The sequence below is a fragment of the Canis aureus genome, chromosome 28 (genome assembly GCF_053574225.1).
Source record: "Canis aureus isolate CA01 chromosome 28, VMU_Caureus_v.1.0, whole genome shotgun sequence".
Taxonomy (NCBI): Eukaryota; Metazoa; Chordata; class Mammalia; order Carnivora; family Canidae; genus Canis; species Canis aureus.
This window is the reverse complement of record NC_135638.1, coordinates 41,721,389-41,737,912: the sequence shown is the minus strand read 5'-3', so window position 1 is coordinate 41,737,912 and position 16,524 is coordinate 41,721,389. Positions and strand designations below refer to the sequence as shown.

The window sequence follows — 16,524 nt, the reverse complement described above, 5'->3', positions numbered from 1 at the left end:
GAATTATCTTTTTGAAAGATATTTTCTCCTTTAGGTATTAACCGTTTTCAAAACTAAAGAAAAAATCATTTAATTGTATTTTGTAGGCTCTAAAATCAATGACTCTCAAAAGGTCAAATCATCCTGATTCTAATGAACTTAGAAAAGAATGCAAAACAATAATGTATTTCTGATGTAGTAAGAAGAAATTGTTTCTTTATTGTGTTAAAAAATACCTATCATAGCTATGTATGTAAAAGATTCCATATCATGTTTTCAGGTTTTTTGTTTTTTTTAATTTTATTTATCTGACAGAGAGAAAGCAAGCACAAGAAGGTGGAGGGGCAGAGACAGAGAGAAGCAGACTCCCGGCTGAGCAGGAAGCCTGACTCAGGGCTCAATCCCAGGACCCTGAGATCCTGACCTCAGCCAAAAGCAGATGCTTCACCAACTGAGCCATCCAGGTGCCCCTTCAGATTTGTTTTAGCGAGAATTATTAAACATTCCATTATTTTAAATACTGACTAAATAAATAAATAAATACTGACAAAGAAAATGAGTAAAAACAGTATTTAAGTTCTGTATCAAATGCCAGCTATGAGTCATAGAAGGACAGAGAAATACAGGTGTAGATAAAGAAGAGGATAAGGGAACATATGGATGAAGAGCTAAGCCTTGGAAAGCACATCTGTATTGCTGAGAACCTTCCCAGATCCCTGCCTCCTTCTCACTCTCCTCCAAACTATGGCTGCTGTCACCCTGGCTTTCTGTTCAACATGAGTCTCAACAGTCAAAGACCCAGATACATGTCATAGGGATGTGCTTTCACTTGTCATACATTCCACTGATCTGGGAGTTGCCCAGATGACAGTATACTCTTTCAAGACATAGGACTTCTGATCTAAAGAGACACTTAACATTGTCCCTTAAAAACCACTTGAGGGGGCAGCCCGGGTGGCTCAGTGGTTTAGCGCTGCCTTCAGCCCAGGGTGTGATCCTGGAGACCCAGGATCGAGTCCCACATCAGGCTCCCTGCATGGAGCCCGCTTCTCCCTCTGCCTGTGTCTCTGCTCCTCTCTCTCTCTCCCTACCTCTCTCTCATTTTGTCTCTCATGAATAAATAAATAATAAAATATTTTTAAAAAATTTTTTTAAAAAACCACTTGGTGGTGGGGGGCTTGGGTGGCTTAGTTGTTTAAGTGTCCGACTTCATTTTGGAACAGGTCATGATCTCAAGGTTGTGGGATCAATTGAGCCCCACATCAGGCTCTGGGCTGGCTGTAGAGCCTGCTTGAAATTCTCTTGCTCCCTTCCCACCCCCTCTTAAAAAAACAAACAAACAAACAAACAAACAAACAAAAAAACCCTGGGGGCAGCACTGTTTACAAATCAAGATACAGAAGCAGCCCAAGCGTCCATCGACTAATGATGTGGTATAAATATTATTCAGCCATAAAAAAAATGGAAATCTTGCCATTTGTAATGACATGGATGGACATAGGGAGCATTACGCTAAGCAAGAAAAAGACAAATACCCTATGATTTCATTCATAGGTGGAATTTAAGAAACTAAACAAATGAACACAGGGTGGAAAACAGACAAACCAAGAAAAAGACTCTTAACTATAGAGAACAAACTGACAGTTACCAGACAGGAATGGGGTTGGGAGGATCAGTTTAGTTGGTGGTGGGGATTAGGTATGCACTTGATATGATCAGCACCAGATCATAATGGAGTTGATGAATTACTATATTGTATAGCTGAAACTACTATGACACTATATGTTAACTAACTGGAATTAAAATAAAGACAAAAAAAAAAAAAAAAACACTGGGGAAAAACATAGCAGAGAGAAAGGTGGATGCAACACTGGAGGGCACAGAGGAACATAAGTGATGGAACGTTCATTCCTTTCATACAAAGTATATGTTGGCAGCAGGACAAGGTTCACCTATTTAGCATCCTTTGTGTAACAGAAACAATTCTGAGCAGAACTCTACTTATTTCATTGAAAATATGTGAGGTCCCTATTGTAAGCAACTGAGAAAAACAATAGAAATGTCTGGGATCAGTCAAGCTGACATCACTAGGAATTGTGTGGGATGCAGGAGAATCAGAGATCCAATTGGAAGGGAGGTAAGGTCTGCCAACTAATAGTTCCACCCATGTAATATCTGGGCCAAGTTCCCTTTAAAAATAAGGAAAACATGCCCACCTTTCCACCTATCCAATCTTTTTTCTTTAAGATTTTATTTATTCATTCATGAAAGACACAGAGAGAGAGAGAGAGAGGCAGAGACACAGGCAGAGGGAGAAGCAGGCTCCATGCAGAGAGCCTGATGTGAAACTTGATTCCAGGACTCCAGGATCACTCCCTGGGCCGAAGGCAGGCGCTAAACCGCTGAGCCACCCAGGGATCCCCACCCCATCCAATCTTCATGGACTTTATAGGAGTTCTGTGAGAATGACTACAAAACTAACTTTGTTAACTAAAAGCAATAAACAAATTTAAAATACTAGTGATTTTTTTAAACAATTCTCTACATTAAAAATCCAAATACACAAAAAAAAATTAAAAAAAGAAAATCCAAATACACATTACCATTATATACCTAAAATTATAGTAGGCAAATATATACCATATATTTATATACCAAATAGTATATGTAGTACTAATACAATTGCAATATATGCTATATTAAATCTATAGCGTATCACAATACATTCCACAGTATAACAAATAGAGTATCTTCTAAGTTTTAGAATTATACCAAGTAATTGCACCTCTACTTCAATGAGGAAAAAGCCCCAAATGATCTGTAGTGTTCCATGACCTTTCTTATCCAGACACCACAGCATAGCAGGGTTCTTGCACAGTACACTCCACAGAGGGAAGCCAGGGCCTGGGTCTGTCCTGAGGCACATTTATTCCTCTATTAAGAAACTTAGTAATTATTTTGAGTCTTTAAGTATAGTTTAATGGCTTAGTGCACTCATTATTAAAAAGCATAGGCTAGGGGATCCCTGGGTGACGCAGCTGTTTGGCGCCTGCCTTTGGCCCAGGGCGCGATCCTGGAGACCCGGGAACGAATCCCACATCGGGCTCCCAGTGCATGGAGCCTGCTTCTCCCTCTGCCTATGTCTCTGCCGCCCCCCCCATCATAAATAAAAATTAAAAATAAATAAATAAATAAATAAAAATAAAAAACATAGGCTTACTGCTTCCCTTTAATATCATAATAATCTGGGATCATTCAGATTTTTTTTTAAAGATTGTATTTATTTATTCATGAAAGATACACAGAGAGAGAGGCAGAGACATGGACAAAGGGAGAAGCAGGCTTCATGCAGGGAGCCTGACATGAGACTTGATCCCGCGTCTCTAGGATCAGGCCCTGGGCTAAAGGCGGCGCTAAACCACTGAGCCACCCAGGCTGCCCGGATCATTCGGATTTAGCAGTCTAGCAATTTCTTATTTCACCAACTATTAACTGAATATCATGTTAACAATATCAGTTAACATGTTAACTGGTTATCCAACCCTTTTTATTTCCTTTAAATGAGATAAAAAAGTAAAAATAGAGTGGAATAAAAGATACTGGGAAATTCTAAATTTACTTCCTCTATATCACTGGACATCAAAAGAGCACTTTTTTTCCTTTCCTTGCTTCTCAAAATCTTTGAGAAATGCATAGCCCATGTTTCATCCTTTGTCAAACAAATGATCTGTAATGAATATAGAACATATCTTTTTATGAGGAACATATTATTTGTAACATTCATCTAAATAACGGAAAGGTTACATTTTAAATAAGTACACATTTATTTTACTACTGATAGAAGCAAAACTCATAATTTACAGGACATAAAGATCACAATACCTGGCAATAAAGGAACAAATTTATAAAAGAGTTCTATGGATTTGTGTCGACATTCTGTTTGGGGCCTTCCACAGTGGGCTAACAGCCACTGGACCATATCCAGTAAACACAATGATGCCGAAGGTGGAAATCCTCTAAAATGGAGATAATACACTATATTTAATACACACCCCAACATTTACATTTGGCTGACCCAAGAGTATAGAAACCATAAGCTCAATTTTGCCACAATAATACATGTAGAAACTTCAATTTATTTTTAATGTATTATCATTAGTATACCATTAAAATGTCACAGGTTAAATAGGTCCTAAATGTTGCTTATCTTCGTTTTTTTCTAATTGAGAAAAAATTAAAAAGCATTTCTTAAAACAACAGCACCAATATTTTTAGGTTTCCTTTTCAATGTACCTTAAAACAAAGGGAGATCTGAAATCTAAAGGAGTGCTTCTCAAATTATGGTTGCTGATCCAGCTGCAACAATATTATCTAAAAACTTGGCAGAAAATGCAAATCCTTAGCCCCGCTCTAGACCTCCTTAAAGATTCTGGGGATAGACTCAGCTGTGTTGCAACCTGTGTTACAACAAGACCTCCAGGTAATTCTGATGCATGCTTTGGGAACCAGTGATCTAGAGGTCAAAAGTTAAGAATAGGATCTGAAAGAATCAATTTTATAACAACAGAAAAAATATTAATATCCAATTTACGTGTGCCAATGTTTCTACAGAGTGGTAGCAGCCAGCAGACTCCCCAGACGCCCTGCACAGATCTGGAGGGGCTGATGCATGGCACATACCATCCTTTTGGAGAATGAGACCTTGCTAGAATGGGATTAAGAGCGAAGGCTGGATACCACTTGTTAAAAAGCCAGCCTTGGCTTCATTCTATAATTCTATGACTGTCAAAATGCTATTTCAATATTACAGTTTTTATATCTTAAATTTACTCCACAATAGTTCGTGCATTTTCTAGTCAAAAAATTCCACATCAGGGATCCCTGGGTGGCGCAGCGGTTTAGCTCCTGCCTTTGGCCCAGGGTGCGACCCTGGAGACCCGGGATCAAGTCCCACGTCAGGCTCCCGGTGCATGGAGCCTGCTTCTCCCTCTGCCTATGTCTCTGCCTCTCTCTCTCTGTGTGTGACTATCATAAATAAATAAAAATTAAAAAAAAAAAGAAAAAAAAATTCCACATCAAATTTGCATTCAAAATTACTGCAGGTAAAATAAATGTCCGTTACAAATTAATACAGTAATCCAAGCACTTTCAAATACAAAGCTTTTAAGCGTCCTAGAAATTATCTATTTCCACACATTTCTTGTTTAGAAAATTCTTTATATATCCACACATTTCTTCCAAATTCTCTTTTACTAGGAATTAGTTTTATGTTGGAAAAATAAAAAAAGAAGCAGTATCACCTACCGTGGCCTACGTCGTTTTTTTACTTTGTTTAAAGATACATGCTTCTTTTCAATGATATGCCTTAGGTGATCAATGGCATCACAACATTGTCGAATTGTACCTGTTCTCAAGCACAAAAATGTATTTCCAAAGGAGTTATATAGCTGATTATTGTGAATAAATTAGTATTATAGGTTTATTATAGGTTTTAACTAAAAAGATAATTTTACAACAGAGTCAACATCGTTTCAGCCTTCAGAATACATAATTTAAATAAATGATTTACACTGTCCCAAAACAAAAACAAAACCCACATTTAAAATCTCAGAATAGTATAGTGCACATGCACACACTCATAACAATACTGCACCTAATGAGAAACTGCTTCACCAGCCCCCAGTCAGCCAAAGCACAGCCTCACATACTGGATTTGAGATGGAAGGTATTACAAAATTCACCTACCAGGCCAGATCCTATCTACCTCCATTTAAGGTTATTATTTGAGGAGTATAAATTCCTTGACCTCCCCTTTTTCTTATGTAGGTTCAACCATAGATAGATTAATAATAAGTCACTGTAGGTTCTGAATCAAAGTAAATTAGTAAAGCCATCCACAGATGCCTCAGGTTATTTAGGAAAGGAGCCTTACACAATTTGAGTTCTATAACCAAGAAAACGTTTTCTTTCTATGCTTTGAAAATATGGCAGTGATTTTTAAGTGTTAAATTTCACTTGTTGAGAAAATTCACCTTTATGTCAAGATAAACTAAGCAATTTTAAGCTCTTTGATGGCAAGAGCTAAATTTTAAGTATTTTTACCCACAGTAGGCTATCACCATGAAGGATAGTAGAACACAACCTGTCTTTTTAAAAACACAAACAAAATAAAATCTGGATAAGTGAAAAAGAAGTTCTGCTATACACATCTATGTGACCTAGCTCAGTCACTTAAGTTCTCTGGGTAAGATATCTAAGACTTCCAGCCCAGAAATTCCGTGATGTTCATAACACAGAATTTATTTGTAAAATAAGTTTACAGAATAGAGAATTTTATATAATACAGAATTTAATTGTAAAGTCTACCATTTATTACTGTCTTAACTACTTTAAGTCTATTTCTGACTTATCATTTTATTATTTCTTAATTATAGTTGAAACAGCTTTATCACAATCTTGTAATGAGATCTATCTTCCACATTTCAAACTGTCATCAGTGAGACACTGGCCACATCTCAGTGATTATTACACCCAGGTTTTTTTACGTGGTGCAATCGAACATTCTCACATTTCATGTCATCACAGTACTGGCTGGCTTCATTGGAGCTGCACAATAAAATTGTCCCGCCTGCCCTGGGCAAATCTCTGGCCATCTAGGGGTCAAGCTCAGTGGCCACCAGGGAGATGTGGTGGGCCACACAGAAGGTGGGCATTGAAGATTCTTAACTGTTTTGGAGGCATCAGAGGGGCATATCTCCCTTTCATACTTATCACCCTAAATGGGAGACAGGAGAAAAGAAAATATCACCTTATGAGAGAATTACCTGAGGCTTAACCCCTGAGTGGTAAAGTTCTTGAAGATTTGTCAGGCAAACAGAACTGGTGTACAAACAAAACACTCAGATAAGACCTACCTAAGGGTTTCTCATCTGTGTGTGCTAAGGCCAGACTTTCCAGGTACGTAACCAATGCTTCAAACACAAACTGCTCTACCAGAGACTCTTCTTCCCTGTAAAACAAAGAATATTGAACTTCACCTAGGAAAACAAAAAAGCAGAAGTGACAAGGGAAAAGAGTAATGTTATCAAAGAGTACATTACTGAATTAAAGAGTACATACATGAATTAAATGTTTTTTAAAAAATGGCTCAAATGTTTTGAAACATAAAGCAACCTAAAATAATTCTCAAAGAAGAAAACTTCCTCAAGAGCAGAGCAAAAACTATATAAACCAAAAGAGGCAATATTCGCTTTTTCTCTGCAAACAAGTACCCTTCAGTCTATAGAACTGCTCACAGCAAATAACTTCAGAACCATTGTTTTGACCACACTTCCACACACCTCATTAAAATAGAAGAGAAAGTTTCATACCAAATCCACATTCTTTCAAAATAAAAAGAATTTCAAAATCTCTTACCCTATCCAAAAACAAGTCAATACCAGTAGTAAATGCTAAGCTTTTACAAGCACAACAGGCACATGTAAATAATTTGACCAACAATGTCTGTGGAGCAATTCTTATATAAACTCATGGGTGGGTGAAGGGCAGAGGGCAGATCTCTCCCTGGAAAATTTGCTCCTTAATAACACAGGACAGTAAATGATTAAATATAAAATGACAGGGCTAGGAACTGAGTCTCAGAGGAGTTCAGAGAAGAATACAAGTTGGAAGTTCTACTCATCTGATGAAGTGCTGGGTCACTGCACCACCCACTGAGGGAGTGTTCCTGGAACAAACAGAACTAGAGCAAGTGTGCAGGACCAGAGTACTTAGAACAAAAATCACAAACTGGTGTTTGGTTTGTCAGGAATATAGTCCTAGTTTTTTTTTTTTCTTTTTTTTTTTTAAGTTTGAATCCTAAGAGGGGCAGGGCCTGTCAGAATCACAAGCTCCCCATCTCCCCTGGTGTCACACACCCAGATCTGACACTGAAAATAAAGGACATTAACTGATAAATGTGTGGTATGGGCAAAGACATGGAGGCAAGATGAAAAACAGGAGACAGCAAGCAAACTGGCAAGGAAAAGAAAAGATTCATTTGGAACAGCAGTTTGTGTGTGTGTGTGTGTTCTGTTTAAAGATTTTATTTATTTATCTGACACAGGGAGAGAGCAAGTGAGTAAGCAAGCACAAGTAGGGGCCCTGAGATCATGACCTGAGCTGAAGGCAGACGCTTAACCAACTGAGCCACTCAAGTGCCTGGAAGAGCAGCTTGTGATGAGACTCCAAAAGCTGGGGGATCTTGAAAGGCCAGGTTGAGTATAACAGGTTTTAGCTTAGGTATCAACACCAGCTAAAGCAGCTAAGTAGAGAAATGACATGACAAAATGATGCCCTACAAATATGTTTCCCAAGAAAGGTGTGCAAACAGCTCATCAGCATGCAGAAAGGAAACAATAGGACTTGTATTTATATTATTCAACATGTAAGATTTCAAAGAATTTCTCTATTGTGTACCTTTTCTCAAAAAGCTATTTTGAATGTGATCCAACAAATCAAGAGTATCCAAAAAGGAAGGCAAGAGAGGAAAAGGAAACAAAAAAATCAAACAGGGAAGAAGTGCAGGGGACAATCCAAGAGGAGAGGCAAGGAGATCCAATACAACAGGTGAGCAGGGACCCAAGAAAGAGACTTGGTAACAGCTGTCTCCACCAAAACACCACAGTATGGATTTTTCAACCTGTACAGAAGATGGCCCAAATTCCTTTCTTAACCTGGGTGACCATGATCAGGTACTTAAAAGTTCTTCTCCTGTCCATGTTCAACTTGGATCAGCTGAGAGTGCTCATTTATCCCAGGAGAGAGTATTGCCTTGACATGTTCCTGACACATGGTGAGCCACATGGAGCTGAGAAGCAGAAATTAAAGGGCAGTCCACACGTTCAGATGATATTTCTCCCAGATATCACTTGTGATCTACTTCACAACATTCTGGAGAGCTCTGCTATAAAACTAACGTGAACCTTGTCATTCTAATTCCTTGGAATGGGCTCCTGTAATCTCTCATGGAAGCTGGAGCCAGTCTCCACTGAACAGAATATCCCAGGACACTTCACCAAACAGTGAAAACACTGATCTTCTAAATTGCAAAATGTATCATTTGGGGTACATACATACAAAATGAAACAAAAAAAAGAAACAAAAAAGACAAACAAGGGAATAAATAATATAAAGGAAGAATGAATGATTAGCTCAAAGAGGAAGGTCTGAAATACTGAAAATACTCTATTTCTTAACCTAGGTGGGGAGTATGCAAAAACTTATTATTATTCAACATACAGAGTTCTTTTTTTTTAACTGAGGTATAGCTGACATATAACGTTGTGTTAATTCCAGGAGTACAACAAAATGACTCTGTATTTGTATACATTACAATATGATCACTACAATAAGTCTAGTTAACATCTATCCCCATATATTTAAAAAATTCTTTTCCTCATGATGTGAAGATTTAAAATCTACTCTCCTAGCAACCTTTAAATATGTAATACAGTATTAACTATAGTCACCATATTCTACATTATAGGCACCCTTGAGAAATACTACAAGTTTGGCTCCAGGTAACCAAAATAAAGCAATTATCTCAACAAAGGCAGTGAAGTGAATTTTTTGGTTTCCCAGGGCATATAACAGTTATATTAACATCATACTGTATATTAAAAGCACAACAGTTTTATGTCTGAAAACATACCTTAATTAAAAATACTTTATATTGCTAAGAAATGCTAACCATCTTCTGAGCTTTCAGCGAGTTATAATCATTTTGCTGGTAGAGGGTCTTGCCTCAGTGTTGATGGCTGGTGTTGACTGATTCGGGTCGTTGGCTGCTCAAGGTTGGGTGGCTGTGACCATTTCTTCAAATAAGATACAGAGAAGTTTGCCACATAGATCCAACTCTTCCTTTCAGATCTAATTTCTCTGTAGCAGGTGATGCTATTTGGTAGCATTTCACTCACAGCAGAACCTCTTTCAAAACTGAAATCAATCTTGTCAAACTCTGCCACTATTTTATCAACTAAGTTTATACGGTATTCTAAAACTTCAATAATCTTCACAGCATCTTCCCCAGGAGTAAGATTCCATCTCAAGAAACCACCTTCATCCATAAGAAGCAACTCCTCATCCATTAAAGTTTTGTCATGAAACGACAGCAATTTGGTCACACTTGAAAGCTTCACTTCTAGTTCTAGTTCTCTTGCTCTTTCTACCACATCTGCAGTTACTCCCTCACTGAAGTCTTAAGCCCCTCAAAGTCATCCTTAAGGTTGGAATCAACTTCTCCCAAACTCCTGTGAATGTTGATATTTTGATCTCTTCCCATGAATCATGTATGTTCTTAATGGCATCTAGAATGGTGAATCCTTACCAGGTTTTCAATTTATAGCATTATGAAATTTTTTTTTTTAATTTTTTATTTATTTATGATAGTCACACACAGAGAGAGAGAGAGGCAGAGACACAGGCAGAGGGAGAAGCAGGCTCCATGCACTGGGAGCCTGACGTGGGATTCGATCCCGGGTCTCCAGGATCGTGCCCTGGGCCAAAGGCAGGCGCCAAACCGCTGCGCCACCCAGGGATCCCGCATTATGAAATTTCTTAAATAATAAGACTTGAAAGTCAAAATTACTCTTTGATTCATTTACTGCAGAATGGATAATTGTGTTAGCAGGCATAAAAACAAATAAACTCACGGTACTTGTCCATCAGAGCTCTTGGATGACCAGGTGCACTGTCACTGAGCAGTACTATTTTGAAAGGAATCTTTGTTTCTGAGCAGTAGTTCTTAACAGGGGGATTAAAATCTTCAGTAAACCACACTGTAAACAAATATGCTATCATCCAGGCTTTGTTGTTCCATTTGGAGAGTACAGGCAGAGGAAATTTACCATAATTCTGAAGGGCCCTAGGATTTTCAGAATGGTAAATCAGCACTGGCTCTAACTTAATCACCAGCTACATTGGCCCCTAACAGGAGAGCCAGCCTGTCCTTTGAAGCTTTGAAGCAGGCAATGACTTCTCCGCTCTATTTACGATGCTCTAGATGGCATCTTCTTCCAGCAAAGGCTGTTTAATTCACACTGAAAATCTGTTGTTTAGTGGAGGTACCTTCATAAACTATCCTAGCGAGATCTTCTAGATAACTTGCAATTTCTATATCAGCACTGCTTCATCTTGTACTTTAATGTTATGAAGACAGCTTCTTTCCTTAAACTTCACAGATCTTCTGAAAGCTTCAGATTTTTTCTTCTGCAGCTTCCTTTCCTCTCTCACTTCATAGAACTGAGGAGAGTTAAGGCCTTGCTCTGGATTAGGCATTGGCTTAAGGAAGTATTATGGCTAGTTTGATTTTCTATCCAGACCACCACAACTTTCTTCATATCAGCAATAAGTCTGTTTCACTTCCTTTTCATCCATATGTTTGCTGGAGGGTCCACTTTAATTTCCTTCAAGAACTTCTCCTTGGCATTCAGTATTTGTCTGTGTAAGAGGCCTAGTTTTTGGCCTGTCTTGGCTTTTCATAGGCCTTCTGCACCAAGCTTAATCATTTCTAGCTTTTGATGTAAACTGAGAGACATGCAATCTTCTTTTCACTTTATTAAAGACTATTGTCGGATTATTAACTGACCTAATTTCAATGTTGCTGTGTCTCAGGGAATAGGGGACCACAAGGAGAGGGAGAGAAGGGGGAACAGCCAGTTGGTTGCGCAGTCAGAACACACACACCATTTATCAATTATGTTCACTGTCTTATATGGGAGCAGTTCATGGCACCCCAAAACAATTACAATAGTTACATCAAAGACCACCATCCCAAATACAGGAATAATTAGAAAGTTTGAAATAATTTAAGAATTACCAACACATGACTTAGAGATACAAAGTAAGTGTTGGAAAAGTAGTGCTAATAGACCTACCCAAAGTTAGTTTGTATAAAATGTGGTATCTGTGAAGAGTAACAAAATGAGGTATGTCTGTATATCTCTATGACTTACTTATTTTAAAACTGGAAGTTTGTACCTTTTGACCTCTGTCACTTATTTTGCCTACCCTTCTTCCCAGCCTGTGACAACCACCAATCTATTCTCTGTATCTATGAGCTTTCTTTTTTTTTTTTTTAAGATTTCACAAATAAGTAGGACCATAAGGTATTTGTCTTTCTAACTTATTTCACTTAACATAATGACCTCAAATCTATCCATGTTTTCAGATGGCAAGATTTCATTCTTTTTTATGGCTGAATTACTCTGTTGTATATATATACCATATTTCTTCATTCATCCACTAATGGACATTTTCCATATCTTGGCTATTTTATTTTTTTAATGATTTATTTATTTATTCATGAGAGACACAGAGAAAAAGAGAGAGAAAGAAAGAGAGAGAGAGAGAGGCAGAGACACAGGCAGAGGGAGAAGCAGGCTCCAGGCAGGGAGCCCAACGTGGGACTCGATCCTGGGTCTCCAGGATCAGGGCCTGAGCTGAAGGTGATGCTAAACCGCTGAGCCACCCGGTCTGCCTTATCTTGGCTATTTTAAATAATGCTGCAATAATCATCAGGGTTCATATATCTTTTTGAATTAGTGTTTCACTTCCTTTGGACAAATATCCAAAATTTGGAATTGTTGGATCATATGGTACTTCTATTTTTTATTAAGGAATCTCCATATTGTTTTCCATAGTGGCTATGCCAATTTACATTCCTACCAGCAGTGCACAAGGGTTCCCTTTTTCTACATCCTTGCCAAAATTTGTTATTTCTTGCCTCTTTCATAGTAGCCATTCTAACAGGCATGAGGTGGTATCTCATTGTGGTTTGATTCGCATTTCCCTGATGACTTGTGAAACTGATCACCTTTTGTCACCTTTTCATTTTATTGGATTCCTGTGCCCTGCAGAAACTTTTAGTTGATATAGTCCCACATGTCTACTTTCACGTTTTTTTCTTGGCTTTTGGAATCAGAACCAAAACATCATTGCCAAAACTGATGTCCAACAGGTTACCACCTATTCTTCCAGGAATTTTATGGTTTCAGGTCTTACATTCAAGTCCTTAATCCAATTTGAGTTAATTTTTGTGTATGGTGTAAGATATGTCTAGTTTCATTCTTTTGTATGTGGCTGTCCAGTTTTCCCCACATCAATCTACTAAAGAGACTGTCCTTTTCCCACTGTTTATTCTTGGCTCTTCAGTCAAAAATTAATCGACCATGTTTGTGTGGGTTTATTTCTAAGCTCTCTATTCAGTTCCATTGACCTGTTTTATGCCAATATCATACTATTTTAATTATTATAGCTTTTGTAGTATAGTTCGAAATTGGGGAGCATGATGCCTCCAACTTTGCTCTTCATTCTCAAGATTACTTTGGCTCCTCAATGTACTTTGTAGTTCGACAAAAATTGTAGGATTGTTTGGTTTCTGTGAAAAATGTCATACTAGAATTTTATAAGGATTCCACCGAATATGTTGAATATTGGGGAGAGTATTGCCATTTTAACAATATAAATACTTTCAATCCATGAGCATGGTATATCTTTCTAACTGATCTGTGGCTTCTTCAGTTGTTTTTACCAATGTCTTATGGTTTTCATTGTATAGGTCTTTCACCTTCTTGGTTAAATTTATTCCTATTTTATTCTTTTTGATGTAATTATAAATAGAAATGTTTTCTTAATTTCATGTCCTGATAAGTGGTTATTAAAGTACAGAAATGCAATAGATTTGTGTATATTGCTTTTGTGTCCTGAAACTGAATTTATTAGTTCTAATAGTTTTTTGGTGAAGTCTTCAGGGTTTTCTATATATAATAATATGTCATCTAAAAATAGTGACAGGGATCCCTGGGTGGCGCAGCGGTTTGGCGCCTGCCTTTGGCCCAGGGCGTGATCCTGGAGACCCAGGATCGAATCCCACGTCGGGCTCCCGGTGCATGGAGCCTGCTTCTCCCTCTGCCTGTGTCTCTGCCTCTCTCTCTCTCTGTGTGACTATCATAAATAAATAAAAATTAAAAAAAAGAAAAAAGAAAGCTTTTAAAAAATAAAAAATAAAAAAAATAAAAAAAAATAGTGACAGATTCATACACATGTTTTAAACACTCTTTTGTACATATGTTTCACAGTTTAAAAAGCTAAAAAAAAATTACACAGTGGCTTCAAACTCTAGTCAATTTTCATATAAATGTGCATCTGCACATACACAATTTCCTATCCCTCCAACTATCCATCCCTGTCTGTCTGTCTCTCTCTCTCTCAGTCATTTATCTTATTTTTACAATTGCTCTCCTCACTGCTATCATAACTCCCATTTCCTGAGAGAAACTGTCCGGACCAATCAAAGTCAGGTTCCTCATTATCTGATTACTTGGTAATCATCTACCACTACATAAAAGAACTGATTTCAGCAACAAGTTTTACAATTATCTATGTGATTTTTATCTCGTTTTATAGAGGCAATCCTCCTGAATGGCTGTATCTTTACATCACCAGCATCTGGCACAGTGTCTGGCACATAATATTCTTAATAGGTAACAATAAATGAATGGACAAACATGACTACAACCTTAGGTCAGGGACTGATGATAGCCCCTTCACTGGTGTCCTAGCCCTGTTCTTATCTCACTCAGATCTACTCTCCATATAGCTATAGGCAGGTGGATTTCAGGAGGAAATTTAAACATGCAGCTCCTTCTCCTAATACTCCAAGGGCTTGTTGTCACTAGAAGTAACCTGTTTCTTAACTCTACAGACACAGGCACCTACGCAGGCTCACTATGCTCCCTTCTAAACTTCCAACTCCATAGTCAAGGAAAATAAAATGTCTTTATCTCCTTATATAACACTCTATTTTTTATCTCTACTGCATCCCTTTGATCTGAAATGCTGTGGCTGATTTATTTATCCTTTAAGTTTTCTCTAAAAAAATGCTACAGGAAGATTTCTTTAACTTACTCAAGCAAGGTTAGATTCTCCTCTTCTATGCTCCAAAAGATCCTGAATTAGGTCTTCCATTGCATTTACAAGACTGCTGTGGTATTATGTTTGTATGCATCTCAGTAATTTGAGCTTCCTGAATGCCAACTGCATTTTAATTCATTTTTTAATCCCCAGAAAAGAACACAGCATCTGACATATAATAATCTACTAAATGCCAGCTATATGAATACATGGATACATAAATAGCAGTCACTTTTCAAAATCATTACTAAAAATTTAAAGAACTTCTTTATACTCTTCCCTGTCAGATGGCTTACTTACCTGAATTCTCTGTAGATATTATTAAAGGCAAGTGATGCACCTAGCCTCTTGAAAGCATTGGGGTGAAGTGCAAAGCTGTACAGTCGCTTGAAAAGTGATTTAGTGTTCACTGGACTTTTTTCTTGCTGCTGCGGTGTTGTCTGCTTAATGGACCATTTGAGGAATTCGCGAATACACCGACCACAAAAATCTCTTAAAGTACTGTCAACAGGATCTACAATTCCATCCTAAAACCAAACATAAGATGACAACTGAATACCTGGTCTGCTCTGAGTATAACTATAGCATGTTATGAAAATTAATTTAGAACACTATTCAAGAAAACAATAAAGACTAGTAAAACCAATCTGATTAATCAGAATCTATGCTAATAATGGCCTTTTGACATTTTCTTTTAAACAAAGAAACTGAAAAATCCATTAAAAAAAAGAATAAAAAAAGAATATTTTAATTATGCAGCAACAAAAAGGTCTCTCCTTTTCCTAAAGAAACCCAATGGCTACATCCTTAAAGTTTTTGTTGTTGATTTTACCTCATAACAATATCTGAGATGCTTTACTGAGGTTAAAGGAAATAAGATCCTTCTAGGTTCCAAGAGAACTGTAATGCTACATAAATAAAAATAATATAGAGATGTGGTTCTAAAAATGTAACTTTCCATAAGAGCAACCTCTATATAAGGCACAGTCTTTAAATATCTTTAAAAAGCACACAAACAAGGAAGTTTGAATGTTTTTGTCTCCCTCTAGACATAATCCCCTCTTAGATCTGTATAGGAAAGGTTTAACTTAAAAAACTATACTGGGGACGCCTGGATGGCTCAGCGGTTGTGATCCTGGAGTTCAGGGATAGAGTCCCACATCAGGCTCCCTAAGGGGAGCCTACTTCTCCCTCTGCCTATGTCTCTGCCTCTCTCTCTTGTCTCTCATGAATAAATAAATAAAATCTTAAAAAAAAAAAAAAAAACTATACTGAACACTGAAATAAGCAAGTTCTTCTACCTAACGTCCCCAGTTATTTGCTATATGCAAAATCTTTTATTACAGTGCTAATTATAATTCAAGAAGCAATTAACTGCGGAAATGTGAAGAGGTGATATTTATTGTTTCTCAGAGGAGTGGGTAAATAATGCATGTGCTAACATTAGGGAATTAACAATTCTTACTGGGAAACCTGTAGACATGCTTTCACTCAAGCACTGTACCAACTTCCCATTTCCTCCTTTACCTTTCTTTTCCTCAACTATCTCACTTTACATTATCATGATCTTAACTGATTTCTTTCTGAAATCCT

The 16,524-nt window shown here is 37.5% G+C and overlaps 1 protein-coding gene across 7 annotated transcripts in view; it reads right to left on the bottom strand.

Moving 5' to 3' along the window:
* PRKDC (protein kinase, DNA-activated, catalytic subunit) overlaps positions 1-16,524 on the bottom strand; it is a 220,035-nt gene that overhangs the window by 156,845 nt on the left and 46,666 nt on the right. For 6 of the 7 annotated variants that reach the window (XR_013367489.1, XM_077876997.1, XM_077876998.1 and 3 more), the window contains 4 exons: positions 15,232-15,458; positions 6,894-6,988; positions 5,284-5,383; positions 3,862-3,995 (listed from right to left, as the gene is read on the bottom strand). Coding sequence is in view for 6 of the 7 variants with exons in the window: in XM_077876997.1 (XP_077733123.1) it covers positions 3,862-3,995; positions 5,284-5,383; positions 6,894-6,988; positions 15,232-15,458 (556 nt within the window). In the remaining variant the exon portion in view is untranslated. The remainder of the gene's footprint in view (positions 1-3,861; positions 3,996-5,283; positions 5,384-6,893; positions 6,989-15,231; positions 15,459-16,524) is intronic. The other variant, XM_077877002.1, reaches the window with a different exon arrangement.